This window comes from Urocampus carinirostris, chromosome 17 (genome assembly GCF_059441175.1).
Source record: "Urocampus carinirostris isolate Australia breed hairy pipefish chromosome 17, RoL_Ucar_1.0, whole genome shotgun sequence".
NCBI classification, from domain to species: Eukaryota; Metazoa; Chordata; class Actinopteri; order Syngnathiformes; family Syngnathidae; genus Urocampus; species Urocampus carinirostris.
In genome coordinates, this window is record NC_142365.1 from 18,463,359 (window position 1) to 18,483,429 (window position 20,071).

General features: G+C 40.8%; 1 protein-coding gene across 2 annotated transcripts in view; it reads left to right on the forward strand.

Annotated features, from left to right (window-relative positions):
- The first annotated feature begins 1,589 nt into the window (after window positions 1-1,589).
- The window catches only part of layna (layilin a), a 33,922-nt gene continuing 15,440 nt past the window's right edge, over window positions 1,590-20,071 (forward strand). For both annotated transcript variants that reach the window (XM_088320723.1, XM_088320724.1), the window contains exons 1-8: window positions 1,590-1,670; window positions 1,790-1,810; window positions 6,997-7,339; window positions 10,234-10,391; window positions 11,767-11,808; window positions 13,634-13,693; window positions 13,766-13,862; window positions 17,239-17,910. In XM_088320723.1, coding sequence (XP_088176849.1) covers window positions 1,604-1,670; window positions 1,790-1,810; window positions 6,997-7,339; window positions 10,234-10,391; window positions 11,767-11,808; window positions 13,634-13,693; window positions 13,766-13,862; window positions 17,239-17,910 — 1,460 coding nt within the window. In that variant the 5' untranslated portion in view covers window positions 1,590-1,603. The remainder of the gene's footprint in view (window positions 1,671-1,789; window positions 1,811-6,996; window positions 7,340-10,233; window positions 10,392-11,766; window positions 11,809-13,633; window positions 13,694-13,765; window positions 13,863-17,238; window positions 17,911-20,071) is intronic.

Sequence of the window (20,071 nt, forward strand, 5' to 3'; positions counted from 1 at the left end):
GTATTGAAGGCACTGGAGAAGTCCAAAAATGTAATCCTCACAGCCCCCTTCGCCCTATCCAGGTGAAAGAGGGATCGGTGTAACATGTATACTATAGCATCCTCCACTCCCACCTTCTCCTGGTAAGCAAATTGCAGTGGGTCGATGGCGTGACGGACCTGTAGCCTCAGGTGGTGCAGCAGCAGCCGCTCCATGGTCTTCATCACATGTGATGTCAGGCCGACCGGCCTGAAGTCGTTGAGTTCCTCAGGTCTTGATTTCTTTGGGACTGGGATGATGCAGGATGTTTTCCACAGCTGAGGGACCCTCCCCTGTTCAAGGCTCAGGTTGAAGATGCGCTGTAGAGGGTCTCCCATCTCAGACGCACAGGCTTTCTGCCTCGGTGGACCATTTTCTAAAAGAGCGTGTGGTTGTTGGTAGCCTCCTCACTTTTGGTTTGTACTGTGGTTTAAGCAGAATGAGGTTGTGGTCTCCTTTTCCAAGGGCAGGCAGTGGTTTAGCACTGTATGCACAAAACAGCACGGTCATTTTTTTATACAAAGCTTCATTCGTCTGTCCACGCTGGCTGGAAAGAACGAGATGTTTTCGCTCAAGGAGCAATCATGATTCGTTCATATATCACGCGCGTGTGAGTGTTTTGTTGGCTGAGTTAAAACACAGATCTCTCCTCTGCGAGGTGCCGCGCAAACACACACTGACACCTGAAGCAGAGGAGGAGGGGCGCCAGCGTAAAACCTTTAAATAACACAGCGCGCAACTGAAAATGTCTGAATTTTAGGGAAAAATGTGCATTTTTAAAATATAATCATTATTATTTTGCCGTGCGCTCGCGTGCCACTGGTTAACTACTCACGTGCCACTGCTGGCACGCGTGTCATAGGTTGCTGACCCCTGGCCTAGCTCAAATCCAAACCACAATCCTATAAAACATTTGTGGAAAGACCAGAAAAATGCTGTGCAAAATCAATCACCATCAAACCTTTGCCAGGAAGAATGGGCAAATATTTCTGTTTTAAGATGTGCAAAACTTAGAGACATACTCAAAAAGACTTGTGGCTGTGATCACAGTAAAAGGAAGTTGTACAAGGTATTACCTCAAAACGAGACCAATATTTTCGCAACGCCTACTTTTCGATAGTAGCACAATATAAAATATTGAACACATTTGGTTTCTTATCACAATTGTGTTTCACGATTGTCTGAAATATGACAAAACTTTTGCAAAGCACTGTAATTTTTGCATATTCCAGGAAAACACGGTGGTGTTAGCATTAGCATGAAATGAAATTACGGCAGATGATTTTCACATAACGCTTTTGTTACAATAATCCTCGGAGGCGCCTGCTTGCGAATATCGCCTCCCACCCCCTTACGGTCAGCATTTACAAGCACTCGCGTGATTAGATGTCCGAGCGATCAATGGCGCCTCTCCTGAACATCATTAAGGCTGCTCTTAACAGATTACAGATGAGGCCCCCCTCCCTAGATGAAAACTCCTTCTCTTCTTGGCTCCTCCTCCCTCAACTGGCGAGGATCTTCTCATCTTTTGAGGGGTATCACTCGCTTTTGGCTGAGGAGCCCCCCACGCCGCCACCATCACGTGATGGAGCGCCTCGTTGTCCTGGTGGTCTTCTTTTTGGCTCCTTCGGAAGCAACCAGCATCGTCACAGGTGAGCTTCAACTCGTCTGCAACTTCTCATGTCGTCTTCTCAACAGTGGACCTCATGATTTTTTTTTTGTGTGGGGTTGGGGATCTTCTTGGAATGGGTCTAATGCTCCCAACCTGAAGCTGATGCACTTGAAGCCAGAGGTAAGATGACAAAACTGGATACATAAAACATATACGATTTCATTCTCCAACATTGTTTATGATTAATCTATAATAGGGGTGGATTCACACTTTTTCAGCAAGCAAGCTACTTAGAAATAACCAAGTGGAAAGGATCCACTCGGCACAAAAAAATGCAAAACATCCAATTATATTCAGATGTATTGACGATTCTTAATACATGAATTCATCCTTCCATCCATTATCTGCACCTCTTATCCTCAGTAGGGTCGCGGGGGTGCTGGAGCCCATCCCAGCTATCTTTGAGCAGTGGGCAGGGAACACCCTGAACTGGTTGCCAGCCAGTCGCAGGGCACACAGAGACAGACAACTCACTTGCTCATTCACACCTAGGGTCAATTTAGACCGGCAAATTAACCTGAACCGCATGTTTTTGGAATGTGGGAGGAAACCGGAGTGCCCGGAGGAAATCCACGGGGAGAACATGCAAACTCCACACAGGAGGTTCAATCTCTTGACCTCAGAACTGTGCCCCACACGGGCTAACCACTGCGCCGCCGTGCTGCACATTAATTCATTTTATTAAATTCCAAACTAAACCATCTACGTGAATGCTCGCTATATACTTAGCCAATTCTTTAAATAAATCCAAAAATATTGAATCCGAATAAAATCGGGAAATTGTAAAAAGTTTCGGTCTTTTTTCATTGCAAATGTTTTTTCCCTGATGATCCTATTGCAAGAAAAAGGCAACCTGATGAATTGAAAAGATTAAATGCCCAAGATATACCTAAATAATAATTTCATGAATATTATACTTTTTGGCATTTGTAAAGTTTATGGTTGAGGCTAAACCTCATATGTTTTAAGACGTAAAAATGGTATTGCAACTTCCGATATTAGGTTTGACATGAACTCTTAATCATTAAATACTCAGTAAATAAAAAAGTTATGTTATTTAAAAAAAAACAAATACATGATTGTAATATACAGTAGTAAACCTTTCATTTACAAAATTTGAGCTTTCCCATTTATTACTGCACTGCATGAGCAACATTTAATTGCAAATGACCACCCAATTGTAGTGTGTCTCAACAAATACATACCACTGTATACACATTCCTCAATTGGCCCTCTTTTTTTTTCTTAGGATTATTTTAGACAGGCAAAAGCCCGTGACTCACTGAAAACAGGTTTGCGGCCCACTTTTGGGTCTCAACCAGTGTTCCCTCTAAGCTGCGCGCACTGCTCGCACATTCTCAGCGCACAAGAAAATCTAGCCAGCGCACAAAAATGAGGGCTCAAAATTACTAATTAAGAAGCGACTCAAGTCAAAGTTACAGTGCATGAAGGTAAAAATACACGGGTTCCCCTGACGTTGTGTCCTGAATGTGGTATTTTGAAGTCGAGTCGAAGGAGAATGAAGTTGAGTAAAGTTAGTAGAGTTTGTCGAGAACCGGCTTCTTCGGCTCGGCTCACTAAAAGGAACCGGCTCTTTCGGATCCTAAACGGCTCTTAAGGTTGTTTTTGCTTCTTTAATCCCAACATGACCAAATATTATGTAAAATTATGCACAAAATGACTTAAAGGAATGGGGAATAGAACAAAAAAGAAAAAAATACCAAAATGAAAAAGTAGTGAAAAGCTGAGAAAAAAGAAAAAAAAGGAAGAGAAAAAAAGAGGGAAACATTTAGAAAAAAGCCAGAAAAAAGAAAAGAAAGAAATGTAGGAAAAAAGTAAATAGAGAACAAAAAGAAAAAAGTAACAGCTCGGAAAAAATAAACACAATGAGATTTTTTTTAAAGGAATTTAAGAAGAAAAAGTTTGTGTTGCATTCAAATAATTTCCAATTATATCAATTGAATCTTGTTACCAACATTGTACTTCCACTAAAAAATGTGATTAAGTACAGTTCTGTATCTTACAACCGACTAAATAAGCCCCCAAAAATGTTAATATCATGCGACAAAATATATCGGGCAATAAAAAGAAATGGATATCTTGTGACGACGACGTTTGTAGGCCGTACAACCTTTGCAATAGTACATGAGTCAATTCATTCAAAAGAGAAAAATAATTTTGCATTGCCGCAAACTCAGCAAAATGTAACTTGATGTCAAGTTTTGGACATGTTTGATAATTCATTATCTTGCCACACTTGGGATTATGGTTGCTCACTGTTGTTTCAAGCGTTGCTCACCGACTTTGTGTGAACGCTCAGACCAGTGGAAAATTAGAGGGAACATTGGTCTCAACCCACATGTTGAGAAACGCTGGTCTTAGATATCTGTCAACCAAATGACATCTGAATCTAACCTCGAAATAGACATACAGTAGACCAGGGGTGTCAAACTCATTTTAACTTGGGGGCCACACGTTGGAACTAACATTGTCTCGGGGGCCGGAAGGGTAGATTAGAGAGAAAGAGAAAAGATAAAGAAATAAGAGAAAGAGAGAGAGAGAGAAGTAGACAAGGTAGGACAAAAAAAGAAAGGGAGGAAGAGAGAAAAAAGCGAGAGAGAGAGAGAGAGAGAGAGAGAGAGAGAGAGAGAGAGAGAGAGAGAGAGAGAGAGCGCATGAAAAACAAGAGATAAAAAAGAAATGGTGAGAGAGGGGAATGAATAGAAATAGAGCGAAAGAGAGAAGGAGAGAAAGGAGAAGGAAAGAAAGAGAGAAGGAAAATGGAAGAGAGAGAGAAAAAGAGAGAAGGAAAAAAGGAAGAGAGCAAAAGAAGGTAAAAAGACAGAAAAAGAGCAAGAGGAACAAAGAAGGAGAAAAAGAGAGACAGAGAGAGTGAAAGAGAGAGAGAAAGAGTGAGAGAAAAAGGGAGGAAGAGAGAGAGAGAAAAAAGAGAAAGAAAGACATAAGTACAGCATTTGTGAGAGGCACCTGGCTTTGGCAACATCAAGTGGCCATATTTCAACCTGCAGCTTGTTTTTCTCTTGTGCTTCTCTGAGTGTTGTCTCGCGGGCCGGATTCAATCCCTAAGCGGGCCTGATCTGGCCCGCGGGCCGCCTGTTTGACACCTGTGCAGTAGACTCTGTAGCCTGCAACTTTGCCCTTACTCTGTCACTGGTCTTTTTTAATCGGTAATTATCATAATATAACATGACATAATTAATGACAATAGGTGGCGCTAAAGCTCCTGCCCTCTTTGCCATCATTCTCTCAGTTTTTATGTTAATAAATGATTTTATGGAGATCATTGGCACTCGGTGGGGCTAAATTTCCTGTCTTTTTGCCCTCACTCCCTCACTGTTTTTTAAATCTTTTATAAATGATCAATAGAGGTCATTGACACTAGGTGGTGCTAAAGACCCTGCCCCTTTGCCCTTACCGCCTCACTGTTTTTTTCTTTTAATCATTAGTAGATAATTTATGGGGCGATAGACACGACATAGTAGCCCCCTTTGTGCTACTTCCCTCACCATTCTTTTATTTATTTGATAAATGATTTAAAGAGGTGATTGACACTAGGTGGTGCTAAAGCTCCTGCCCCTTTGTCCTCAGTCTTTCAGAGATGTTTTAATTTGACTCTTTAACTAACTCATTAAGATCGTTGTCAAAAAATAGTCTTTCTAATCTAAAAACAAATTTTAATTTCATGGCATGCACCTTTAGATACTAGGTGGTGCTAAAGCTCCTGCCCCTTTGCCCTTACTCCCCTCAATGCTTTTTTAATCAATAATATTGAGACGCTCAATGCGATTCAAAATTTGAGAGAATTTCACAAAGCAAAGATCACGCGTGTAAGGTGCCATTTGGAAATCCTATTTGCTCTCACATTTATACATCATACTCTCACACAAGTACAACTACGCTTACATACAAACAGTCATACCCATGCACAAACACTACTATACTCCCTCACACATAATAGTATACTCTCACACACACACACACACACACACACACACACTAGTCTACACTCTCACACATATACTTATATCCTCTCTCAAACATACTACTAAACTCTCACACACACACACACACAAACACACACACACACAGTACTATACACTCTCACACCTATACAACTATAATCCCCCACACATACTACTAGACACCCATACACAAAGTATTATACTCTCTCCCACATATGGAGAGTATAGTAATACGTGTGTGACAGCATAGTAGTACGTGTACTATATTCTCATACACACCACTATTAAAAACTTCATTATTTTGCAATTGAATGACTATACAGGACTGTGTCTGAAAATGTACTATACTCTCATACACACGCCACTATACTTTCACGCACATACTACTATACTCTCACATGTATGCTAAATTACTTTTTTACACATATATTTTACTCTCATGCACACACTACTATGGTTTCACACACATACTGCTATACTCTCTACATGTCTCTATGCTATCACACATATATTAATATACTCTCGCATATACTACTAGACTCTTACTCATACCATTACACGGTCATACGCATGGGTTATATCCCGTAACAAATGTAAGAGAGTATGGTAGTGTGTGTATGATAGTATTGTAGCATGTGTGAGAGAATGTAGTAGTTTACGTATTTCTGTATCATATGTGTAAAAGAGTATGGTAGTTTTTGTATGTCAGCATAGTGGTATGTACTATTTTGCAATACCGTACTTTATGACAGTATATAGTACGTATGAGAGTATAGTGGTATGCCTGAGAGAGTATAATAGTGTGTATGGGAGTTTAGTGTTTTATGTAAGAGTATGGTAGAGTGTGTATGATAGTATATTGGTATGTTTGAGAGAGTATACAAGTGTTTGTATGAGAGCAAAGCAATACGTGTGAAAGCATATAGTATTGTGTGAATGAGCGTGTAGTAATATGCATAAAAGAATATAGTATTGTGTGTATGACAGTTGAGCAGTTTCTGTGAGAGCGTGCACTCATATATGTGAGAGAGTATAGTTGTATGTGCGTGAGAAAATAGGAGTGTGTGTGATGAGCGTATAGTAGTTTTGGTATATGGGTCTAAATGTGTCTGTATGACAGTATAATTGCACATGAGAGTATAGCGGTATGATTGTGAAAGTAGAGTAGTGTGTGTATGAGAGTTTAGTAGTAGGTATGAGAATATCTAGTAGTTTTTGTGCATGGGTCAGACTGTGTCTGTATGAGAGTACAGTTGTGCTTGCGTATGAGAGTATGACATCAATGTGAGAGTAAGTATAACGGCCTCTCACACACGCACGCAGGTCATCGGGTGTGCAGGTCGGGCCACGGCAAAGCGTGCTACAAGCTAGCTTACTTCGCGGACTTGCGTCGGCGGCTAAATTTTGCCGAGGCCGACCTTGCTTGCCGGCGTGACGGCGGGAGTCTTCTGAGCGTCGAGTCGGCAAGCGAGCAGAGGATACTGGAGCGCCTCATCGCAGATCTGCGACCCGGAGACGGAGACTTTTGGATCGGCCTGAGGCGGAACCATCGCGACCGGGACGGCGACACGGACGGCAACAGGGACGGCGACCGGGACGGCGACCATGACCGCAGTGACTGCTCAGCGCAGTACCGCTGGCTGGACGGGTCCAAAGCCACATTCCGGTGGGTTGCAGCTCTTATTGATAATTCCTATTAGGGTTGACTATTGTAAAAGTCAACTAGTCACCAGCTAGTCACCAAGGAAGAAAAGGCGGGAAGGAAGGAAGGAAGGAAGGAAGGAAGGAAGGAAGGAAGGAAGGAAGGAAGGAAGGAAGGAAGGAAGGAAGGAAGGATGGAAGGAAGGAAGGAAGGAAGGAAGGAAGGAAGGAAGGAAGGAAGGAAGGAAGGAAGGAAGGAAGGAAGGAAGGAAGGAAGGAAGGAAGGAAGGAAGGAAGGAAGGAAGGATGGAAGGAAGGAAGGATGGAAGGAAGGAAGGAAGGAAGGAAGGAAGGAAAGAAGGAAGGAAGGATGGATGGATGGATGGAAGCATAGAAGCATGGAAGCATGGAAGGAAGGAAGAATGGAAGGAAGATGGAAGGATGGAATGAAGGATACATGTAAGGAAGCATGGAAGGAAGGAAGCATGGAAGGATAGAAGGAAGAATGGAAGGAAGCATGGAAGGTTGGAAGGAGGCATAGAAGGAGGGAAGTCGGGAAGGAAGCACGGAAAGATGAAAGGAAGGAAGCATGGAAGGAAGGATGGAAGGAAGCATGGAAAAATACAAGGAAGCATGGAAGGAAGGAAGGATGGAAGGAAGCATGGAAGGAACCATGGATGGAAGGACAGAAGGAAGCATGGAAGGATGAAAGGGAGGAAGCATGGAAGGAAGGATGGAAGGAAGGAAGGGCAGGCATGGGTGCTGGTGTCAGGGACGGAGGGTGGCAGGACCGTAAGGGATGTCAAGAAGGAAGGAAGGATATGAATCAATGAAGAAATGTAAAAATGAAGTAATGAAGAAAGGGATGAATGAACAAATGGATACATGAAGTATTGTAGAGATTAAGCAATGGAGAAATAAAGAAAATTAGTAATGGCGAAATGAGGAAAGAAGAAATGAAAAGATGAAGGAAAGAACTAATGTAGAAATTAAATAACAAAGAAAACAATCAAAGAAAATGAAAGAAACAAGTTAAAAAGAAAAGGAAGACGAAAGGAAGGAAACAGGGGAAGAAAGAAGGAAAGAAAAAAGCTGAGGAGGGAAGCAAGGAAGAAAAGAAAAAAGGAGGATTTTAGGGAAGACAGGAAAGAATAAACAAAGGAGGCTAGGAAACCAGAGAGTAAGCAAGGAAACAAGGAAGGAAGGAGGGCTACCAGGTAGGAACCAAATTTCCTAGAAAATCACAATGTCGGATGAGCTATTTTCAGAACCGGTCTGAAACACCTCACCTCTTCTACCTAGGGCCTGCCAGCCACATCTTGGTGACCCCTGTTCTATAAGAAAACATGGTGACAATGCGCGGAGGTCAAACGTGTCCATTGTAATTTCCTAGACGCATGCAAATAGCATCCACGGACCAATTGCAATTTGTCTTTTGAATCTTCTTCTTTTGCTTGATGTGCGTTTAAACCACAGCTCCCTAAATGGCCGCTTAAACAGATCGATAGCCCCCCCAGACACCCCCCCCCCCTACCCCCTGCCTTAAACAATCCCACTTTAAATGAAGGTCTGATTCCCGTAGAGAGGATTTATGTGACGGGACTAAGTGGGCCCATTGAATGGCAATCGATACCGATCCTTTGCATCGCAGAGCTCTATAAACTCTGGACCAAAATACTTGAAAAGTTCTCCAGTAATACTACAAAATTACTCCTACAATGGGCATACTATAATACAGAACTACTAGAGAAATACTATAGAAATAGTATTAAAGTAATGCAGTACTATAATACAGAAATAATAGAAAAATACTAATAAAGTAATACAGTACAAAAATACGACAAAATAATACTAGAGTATTACACTAAAGCAGAAATACTGCAATAATACTAAAAGAATACTACAAACATACTACGACAGCAATACTATGAAAACATTACAGAAAGAATTATACATATATATTAAAAAAACACTAATATAGTAATACAGTATTGTAATACAGCAATACTGCAATGTACTACTACTACAAAAAAACAACAGATAGACTACTACAGAAATACTACTCACGTAATACTATAATAGAGAAATACTACAAAAATACTACGGATGCACTACTAAAGAAATACTACAAAATAATAGGACGGTATCATACTAAAGCAGAAATAATACTACCATAATACTACTAGAATTCTACAATATACTACAAACATACTACTACTGTAATACACAAATACTGGAATGTACTACTACAGAAATAATACAAAAATACTTCTCACGTAATACTATAGTAGAGAAATACCACAAAACAATACTACAGTACTACAATGAAGCAAAAATGATACTACCATACATACTATAATAATACTATAAAAATACTACAGTAATACGACAAAAATACTACTAGAATAATACAGTACTGTAATACAGAAATACTGTATAATAATACTACATAAATACTCCGAAAATACTGTAAAATACTACAGAAATACTGTTTAAATATATTAAATATATTACATTAACACTACAAAATACTGCAGAAATACTACAAAAATACTACTACAGTAATGCTATAATACAGTAGTACTAGATAAATACTATAAACATAATCCAACAGAACTCTACAAAAAATACAACAGAAATACTACAAAATACTACCATACAAATATTACAATACTACTGCTTCATACATAGTACAAAAACCCTCCAGAAATACTATAAAAATTCTACTGCAGTAAAAATACTACAAAAATAATACAGATATACTCCAAAGCTAAATATTTAGTTTAATTCTTGAAAACAAAGCCTTAATGTTATATTTGGCTTTCTTTCTAAAAAAGAAAACACTACAGAAGTTTTAAAGTATACTCATTTTAGAGTAATTAAAAAAACTAGAAATGATTTTCCTGTTTTATTTTTCAGGAACTGGCACTGGGACGAGCCGTCTTGCGGCTACGAAGTTTGCGTGGTCATGTATCATCAGCCCTCGGCTCCAGCCGGTTCAGGAGGACTCTACATGTTCCAGTGGAACGACGACAACTGTGACACCAAACACAATTTTATATGCAAATACACGACAGGTACAAAACAAAAAAAGTGTAATCAAGTTTTTACATAAAATGCCGTGAAAAAGTATTTTCCCCCTTCCTGATTTCTTTCACTTACAACGATTTAAATCATCAAACCAATATTAATATTACCTAGAGAAAACCCAAGAAAATACAAAACTTTTTTCAGAGTTCACAAAGCCATTTCCAAGGCTGTTGGGCTCCAGTGAACCACTGTCAGAGCCATTATCCACAAATGGAGAAACCTTCGCACGAGCGGTCGACCAACTAAGGTTACTCCGAGAATGTGATGACGGGTAATCCGGGAAGTTACAAAATAACCTTGAAAAATATCCAAGGAACTGAAGGCCTCACTGGCCTCAGTTAAGGTCTGTCTCCATGACTCCACTAAGAAAGACTTTGACCAGAAATGGCATCCGTGGCAAGGTTCCCAGGCAAAAGAGTATTTGCCAAAAAGCATCTTGATTATCCTCAAGACTTTGAAAAAACATTCTGTTACATCTGACGTCAAAATGGCACAGCAAAAAGGACATGATGCTAACAGTAAAGCATGATAGCGGCAGTGTGATGGTCTGGGGATGCTTTGCTGCCTCAGGACCAGGACAACTTGCTGTTGTTGATAGAATCATACATTTTGGTGATAACCATATCCTGAAGTAGAACGTACTGCCATAAGTTCGTGCCCTCAAGCTCAAGCAGGATCGTGCAGCAGGACAAAATCCTGAAACACACCAGCTAGTCCATCTCACACTGGCTCAAAGAAAAACAAAATGGAAGTTCTGGAGTGGCCAAGTCAAAGTCCGGATTCATATCCAATTGAGATGCTGTAGTGTGACCCTAAACGGGCAGTTCGTGCTAGAAAACCCTCCAATCTGGCAGATTTAAAACACTTTTTGTTAGAGCTATATATTATAAACTCTCTGTTGGCAGAATTACTCAGATGAAATCACTCATTAAGTTTTAAAATCTCCCTCGCCAAGGAGCCAGCACTGCCGGGAAGCCATCTTGCCAAAATCTCTCCGACAGGACTGACTTACCTCCTGTCAGGAGGTGTGGTTTATTTGACACATAAACAGGAAAAGGAACACACATAAGCGCGACTTCACAATAAAAGGATATAAGATTGAAAAAGGTATAAAAGATTAAATTAGACTGATGTTTGAAACGTGACTATATGTGTGTGTGTGAGAGAGATTGTTTTTATATTTAGGAATATAAAAACAGATTAATTTCATTGTATTGAATTCTGAGAAATGCACGTATCTCAAAACAGCCAACTTTACATTTTTGCAAAGAAGAGTGGGCATAAAACACAAAAATCAGAGAGGGGGCACTGTACAGAAACAAGCATCATTTTCATTCATTTTCATTTTGTCTGTATTGCTAGACAAGTCAGAAGATGCTTCCACTGCAAATTCAACACATGGAGGTAAAAAGCTTATTATTTTGCATTGAAATGATTGGACAGGACTGGGTCCTAAAATGAGAACAATGCCATAAAGCGCTTTTTTATCTTTCTTTCTTTCTGGTTTTCTTGTCTTCTCTCTTTTCCCGTTCCCTCTCTGTCTCTCTCTCTCTCTCTCTCTCTACTTATTTCACTTTATTTTCTCTCACAATCTCTTTCATTCTCTCGTGTTCTTTTCTTTCTATTGAGCTCTCTCTGTCTCTCACTCTGTGTCGTATTTCTTTCTCTTTTTCGGCCTCTCTTTCTCTGTCTGTCTCACTCGCTTTCTCTCTCTATCCCTCGCTCTCTCTCTTAGTCTGTCTCTCCTTTCCTCTAGCTACCTGGCTCTCCTTCTTTTTCACTGCCTCTCTCTTGATCCCTCTCACTCTTCTCTCTGTCTTTCCTTGTTTCGCTCTGTTTTCCTCTCTCTCTCTCTCTCTCACTCATTCTCTATCACTTCTCACTCTCTCCCTCCCTCTCTTGCTCTCTACTTATTTCAGTCTTAATTTTCTCTCTCAGGATATTCATTTCTTTCCCTTTCTCTCATAGTTTTTATCTCTCACTCTGTCTTTTGTTCTCTCTTGTTCTTTTCTTTCTTTTGAGCTCTCTTGGTCTCTCCCTTTTTGTCATTCTTTCTCTCTTGCGCTACTGTCGTATTTCTTCCTCTCTTTATCTGTCCAACTGTCTCGCTCTCTCGCTCTCTCTTTGTCTCTCTCTCTCTTCTCCTCTGGCTGCCTTGCTCTCTTTCTTTTTCACTCCCTCTCTTGATCACTCTCACTCTTCTCTCTGTCTTTCCTTGTTTCGCTCTGTTTTCCTCTCAGCTATTATCTATCACTCCTCTCTCTCTCCCTCCCTCTCTTGCTCTCTACTTATTTAACTCTTTCTTCTCTCTCTCCCTCTCAGGATCTTTCTCTTTTTCTTTTTCTCTCAAAGGTTTTTATCTCTCACTCTGTCTTTCACTCTCGTTCTTTTCTTTCTTTTGAGCTCTCTTGGTCTTTCTCTCTCTGTCATTCTTTCTTTCTCTTGTGCTACTGTCATATATTTTCTCTTATTCAGCCTCTTTCTTCATCTGTCTCACTTGCTTTCCCCCCTCTCTCTTTGTCTCTCTCACTTAGCCTCTCTCTCTCTTCCTCTGGTTGCAATGCTCTCCTTTTTTATTCCCTCTCGATCCCTCTCATTTTCTTTTCTCTCTGTCTTTTTGTCTCTCTGTTTTCCTCTCTGTCTGCTCTCTCTCCCCATTTCTCTTTCTTTTCTGTATTTCTTTCTTGCTTTATACCACTCGATTTATTTTGATTCATTTTTCTCTCTCTCTCTCCTTGTCTGTGTCGTTTTTTTCTTCCTCACTGTTTTTCTCTCTTACTCTATCTTTCTTTCTTACGCTTCTTTCTTTCAAGCTCTCGGTCTTTCTCTTTATGTCTTCATCCTGCTTTATTTATATCTCTCTCTTCCTGTCCCCCTCTCTCTTTCTTGCTCTCCCTCCCTTCTTTCTCCCTCTATCTTTATTTTTCTTGCTGCCTCTCAGTTTCTCTTTGTCTTTTCCTCTCTCTTTGTCTTTTTCTCTCTCTCAGTTTTTCTCTCTCTATCTCTAAATGGACTACCAACTGACAATTGTAATGATGTAAAACATGCTACTGATTTAGAAGGATTGATATAATTTGTTATTTAGGGGCCAGACTGCTCTCCTAGAAGCCTTCAACAAAAACAAATCGTGTCTTTTGTTCATTCTTTGATGCAACATGCCTGAAAATAAAAAAGTGGAAACAATTTAAAATGAAACCCGCCGGTTTTTTTTGTTTGTTTGTCATTTTAGGCGTTTTGCCCTCCTCCGTGCCCTGGAATCCAAACAACCACGACGTCAAAAGGCAAACAGGTTGAGCCATCGGCAATCGACCCTCAATATACTTTCTTCACTTTTCAGCTAACCGCTAACGTGCTTTGCTAGCCCTGAACGTGATTTACATCATCATCCCGACCATCCCGCTCATCCTGCTGCTGATGACCGTGACGGGCGTCTGCTGCTTCAAGATGCTGGCGGCTCGGTAAGCGTCCCCTCCCCAATTCCGTGACCCCGACCCAATCCAGACCGGAACGTGCGAGCCGGGCGCGCAATATCGTCAACGGTAACTCGGACGTCGATGCGGCGTGCGCATCCATCACGGAAAATCGTATCTGTGTGCGAACGGTCCCGTCTTTTAATGGCCTATTCCCTACTGGCGGGGAAAATCCATTTTCCTGCATACATTTAAACCTTGCACTCGATATATTCAGAGTTGAAGTGTGCGACTCACGGATGATGATTGTCGTTTTTCCTTCATTTCTCTTTCCTAAGTCCTTTCTTTCAAAGCTAAATAAAAAAGGAAGCTGCAAGCCGACGGCCAAACTGATCGAATGTTGAAAAATTTTATTTCATTTTCAATAGGCACAAAAGAAAAAAATCCCTGATATAAAAATCCCCATTACTTGAACATTCAATGAAAGAAGCTACTAAAGCTTTTTGCTAATGAATGAATGAATGAATGAAAACTTTATTCGAACACCAAAATAAAAACAGAACAAAAACAATAACTCAACAACAAAATAACGTTACATAATATGTTCGAAAAGAGGTAGTAAGAAGCAATGCTTATATTCCCTACCCCTTCATCTTCCCCACCAAATACACCAATTATATAACAACCATTGTAATGATATCAACAATAACAGGCATGATATAAGAATAGCAACAACAACACAAAGTTAACTAGACGCACTATTCCCTATCTCTTGTATCACTCATACCCGATTTTCTTCATCTCTGTATTCCGACAAAGCTTGACTCCACACACAGACACACACATACTTTTCCTGGTGGTTCTCACCTTTGGGATTATGAATTCACTACAGCCCCCAAAGTTATAATTTCCCTCTTTCCGAATGGATAATTTATGGATGTTTTCTGGCACTATGTTTTTGTTAACCTTAGATAGAAGTTGTGCAGTGAACAATTTTACTAAATCATCTAATTTTAATAATTTGGACTGCAGGGATGAAATATTAGTATGATCTCGATATCCTACCCTGTGTATGGTTCTAATTGCACGTTTTTGAAGGATAAAAAGGGGTTGTAGTGAACTTTTGTAATTATTGCCCCAGACTTCTGCACAATATGTCAAGTATGGCAGAACTAGAGAACAATATAATAAATCCAATGCATTACAGTTTAAAATGAATTCGGCTTCATTAATTATTGAAATGCTTTTAGATACTTTAGTTTTTATGTGTCTGATGTGTGTTTTCCAGATTAATTTTCTGTCTATTATGACCCCTAAAAACTTTCTGCTACAGTGTCTGATACAGTGTCTATTGCAGCACCATCCATGTCCACTTCTAAATCTTGATTTGCCTTGCGATTACCAAAGAATATTACTTTGGTTTTATTTAAATTTAAAGATAATTTATTTATATCTATCCATACTTTTAGGTTAACTCGTGTTCTTTACCTGGACCAGATCTAGTATTCGGACTTTGAATTATAATAAGGCTGGAGATAAGCAATGCAGTTGAGGACAGTGTCAAAATAAAGACAAAATCAGAATGCCCTTCAGAACAGTCGATGGAAAGCGCCCTCCCAGGAATGCGCTCCCAAGAGAGCCTAGGAAGAAAGTTTTATAGGAAAGGGGTATGGATTTGCAAAACATGAAACTCTAACACGCACCTCAGGGATTTCGCATTACAAGACAAAAGAAAGGAGAATTCCCACCACAAGATTTAATACAACACATTCCTGAGACGTCAAAGGTTATACGTTAAGGGCAGAAGACCATTGCTGGGAATGTACTGATAAGAAAGGATACAGCGAGTAAACACTCCACTCAAATATTTGGACAAACATGATGCGTATCGACAACAACTAAATGGACAACGCGTTGTGGTTATTTGCTTTTATAGCCTAACTTTTAACAAAGCTGTTCAAGGCGGGATACATTATGTGGGTGGAATGGGGGGACTGAGAAGGGGTGGAGGGTGATTTTATGCTCATCCTGGCATTTTGTTGTTGCTTCAATTTAATATTAAAATGGTAAAGGTATTACCTCATGTGCTGTCCCTTCTCAACGTTTCATTTTCCTCATGTTGAGGTTATTGAGTTTTTGCCTTCAGGTAGGTTTTAGATGAGGGGATGGTGTAATAATAGTCCGTAGTTTTCAATAATGTGTGGTCTGTGCAGCCCTTTGAGACTCCTTGTGATTAAGGGCTATACAAATAAACATGACGTGACTTGACTTTAAAGAAAATGGCTGTTTCATGTACTGTCCAAATGCCAAAACCCAGCGAAAGATGACAAAAAAAGGACTTTATTCGAGCGCGTCTAAGAAATGCACATACTTGCACGCACATAACGAATGAGCTAAGTGAGGCTGCAATGAGGGCACAAGCCAGGAGATGGCGGCCTGATATGGTCTGCAGGCTGTAGTTTGCTGACCCCTACTTAAAACTTTGTATTAAGGCGAGGGATTCAAACGATCATCCTATTGGCTGTTATTGGCACCTGTGAGTTTCGAGACCCCCGATTTAATGGCTATGGTTTAGTTTTCGCTTAATCAACTTTTACGACGCCATTTTTTACACCTCTTAGCCCAGGGTTGGGAACCATTTTGACTCGGGGAGCCATGACCCCAAATATTAGATTTTTTGGGGGGTAAAGAACCAAACCAGACAACAAAAGCACCAAACCCGCTTTCCAGACAAAAGCTCGTTCTTCAGCATATTTTATTTCACTGTTTGACGTTTGATGATTTCTTAAAATCTATGAAGTAATAATGCCAGAATGTGTTTTCCATCTCAACAAATATAACATTCTGATTTTGTCTCTCTTCTGCAGCTACACTAGATAGGTGGGGCTCATAATAATTGTCAATTTTAATGATTTCATCACAAGGTGCGAGTTGCATTCTTTTGTAAAAATGTCACAAAATACTGCAAATGAGAAAGATACGGAAGTATTTAGGGGAGTACGGTGTGTGTAGAGATCCACCCACCCCTACCCCCCAGCTGACCAAACTGCTTGGGTGCTTGGCTGGTGTTTTCAGTTTGTTCTGTGGGTTTTAATAAGGTATTTTCAACAGTCAACATACATTGTCAAATGAAACGAAATTATCTGCATTTATATAGCGTTTTTCAAGTCAATGAAGACTTCCCTGGAGGCATAACAATGTCAGTGTAAACTGTAGTGTAAACTTTGGTCTGAATATTTTAGACCGAAAAAGTGAATTACCGATTTGTTTCGGCTTTTAAACCAGAAAGTCGCAGTGAAAATTAGTATGGCCCTTAAAGATCTCTGAGCCAGATGTACACATGAAAAGAGCCTTATCTGGCTCGCAAGCCATAGGTTCGCAACCCACGTTTTACCCCGATTTTTTTTTTTTTTGCTCCCGACAGTCGAAGGAAAAAGCAGAAGCCCGAAGTGGGCGTGCCGGAAGCGAACGGGCGCCCGAGCCCCGCCCCCAGCGACGTCTACAACGTTATCCGCTCTCAAAAGGACGCCGACCTCACGTGTGGACGCCCCCGCCCCAAAAACGCTTCCTTTCTCTGCTCGTCGCCGGAAACTCCTACGGGGAGCCCCACCGGAAGCCCCGCTGGCGACTACGACAACCTGGGTGGCCGCGACACCGAGAGCGGCTTCGTTACGCTAGCTAGCACCGAAAGTTGCTTCGTCAACTTTGAACTCAACGACCTGAGTTTGGGCGGTCGCAGCGGGGGTCGCGAGCTCCACCACGGCAGTTTAGGCCGGCCGCTCAAAGTCAAGGCGAACGACGGAGGTTCGCCTACCCCCGCCCTTTTTTACCAGCGCAGTTTGGGCCGCCGAAACGGCAAAAGTGAGCTTTTGGGCGGGGGTGGCGACTGCCAGTTACTGAGTGACTTCCAGCAGACAGCGACTCCTGGTGGACAGGTACCAAAGGCGGACTCGTATCAAATTTACAGTAACCAAGGCAACCGCGATTCCTACCAAAGCATCCTGGGGAAATACCGCAAAGATTACCAGGCTACTCTGGACAACTACTCAAGTGGGCGAAGATACTCCAACCAACAAAACTGGATCCACAGTACCAGGTACTGACGTGGGGGCGTGTGCACAACCAAAAAGTACAGTGGTATCTCTTCTGACAAGCTTAATTCATTCCAGGATTGTGTTCGTAGCTCATGTAACAAGTGGATTTTACCTATCTAAAATTATTATGGTCCGTTCCATCCATCCATCCATTACCTGCACCGCTTATCCTCAGTAGGGTCACAGGGGTGCTGGAGCCCATCCCAGCTATCTTTGAGCAGTGGGCAGGGGACACCCTAAACTGGTTGCCAGCCAGTCGCAGGGCACACAGGGACAGACAACGCACTCGCTGATTCACACCTAGGGACAGTTTGGACCGGCCAATTAACCTGACATGCATGTTTTTGGAATGTGGGAGGAAACCGGAGTGCCCAGAGGAAACCCGCGCAAGCACGGGGAGAACATGCAAACTCCACACAGGAAGCTTTGATCTCACAACCCAAGAACTGCACCGCCGTGCTGCCATTATGGTCTGTTCCTCACCTCCCAAAAGCATCCAAGTGAACTCTAAATGGCTGGAAAAAATCTTCCTGGTCCCAAAAAACACATTCAAAAATTAATTTAACATAAAAAAAGAGAAATAAAATGATATTTACAATTTTTACAGCTCTAATGCGGATCATCTCTCACAGGTAACAGAAGACAACGTAATCATTAATTGCTAATACTGTTGCAGTATTCAACAGACTGGCTGTGAGTAAATAGTACTTGCCCGAGACACACCACAGGAAATAGTGCCCCAACGACCCGTGCGCTTAAGAGATCCAACCAACTTTAAATGAACATACACTCCAAAAAAATTGTACAGCACATTTGAAATGTTTGGCATGTAGTAGTTTGCATGTGCAGACTGGACAAATGACGCTAGCGGGAAGCAGTCACGAGCAGTGAGCGCTCTCTAGTGGTAGCCTCTGGGACTGCTCGTGAACTGGATTTTCCTCTTTAAGGTGTGATGGAATTTTGTTGGAAGAAACCTATACAGATTTTTTTGTGTTTTGTGTAAAGAGGTACCACTGTATTTGGTTGTAGTGGATCATTCAAAACAGATGCATGTATTGATAGTTTTCGCATTTATTCACAAGAATCCTTGAAAGTAAACAGTCAGCCATATTGGATGGGTCCACCAGGCACGCTTTAATGTTGTCACAGGTCTACACTAATTTTGTTGGATGTTCAAAAATGTTTTGTATAATTAACGTTATTTTCTGAATACTGTGACCCAATGTTGGGCACGTTACTGAAAAAAGTAATTAGTTACTGAGTATCTCTATTTAAATAGCGTGTTACTCCCAAAGAATCTATCTAGTTACAAATGACTATACATACTCACATTAAAACCGGTGCCCTAAAACTGTTTAAAAAGTAGCCACATAATAAAATAAATAGAAGCAAATGTGTACAGTAATCCCTCATTTTTCGTAGGGGTTGTGTTCCAAAAATGTCCCGATATTCAAAACCAACGGAAGTAGAAACATTTTTTTACCTATTTACAGCCTCAAATAATTGTTTAACAAATAAACGTACTTTATAAAGGTTTTTGTACTGACCAATTATCATTTTAAATTAATCTTGCTGTTTTATTGCACAGCTGTATTAAGGACAAGGTCCTCTTTACATGACTTTGACGCCATCATGTGGACATTAATGGAAAAATGCATTTACCTTGCGGTAACCCAAAAAACGCCATATTACAGACATGGGGACTTGAGACTTAGTGACTTGGACTCGAGTCGACTCGAGTCGCTGCTTTTATGACTTGTGACTTGACTTGGACTTGGCAATCTAAGACTCGGGACTTGACTTGTGACTTGACTTGCCCAAGAAAAAAATACTTGGGACTTACTTGGGACTTGAAGGTGAAGACTTGAGACTTACTTGAGACTTGCACATGTGTGACTTGGTCCCATGTCTGCCATATTACACTAAAAGAAAAAGCCTAAAAATATGTCTACAGCTTAAAAAAATGAAAAGCCTCATCCAAATAGGTAAGAAACAAAACACAATGTATCTATCTTTTATTAATTGGAAAATAGTATGTGTCCTCTTTTGTTTCACAGAAACCACATATTTTTCCATTATCAAAAGGGACGGTGGGAATCTTGTTCATCCATTTATGCGCGTCACTAATTTAATGACGATGCATTCGTCTACCAAAGGGAGTCA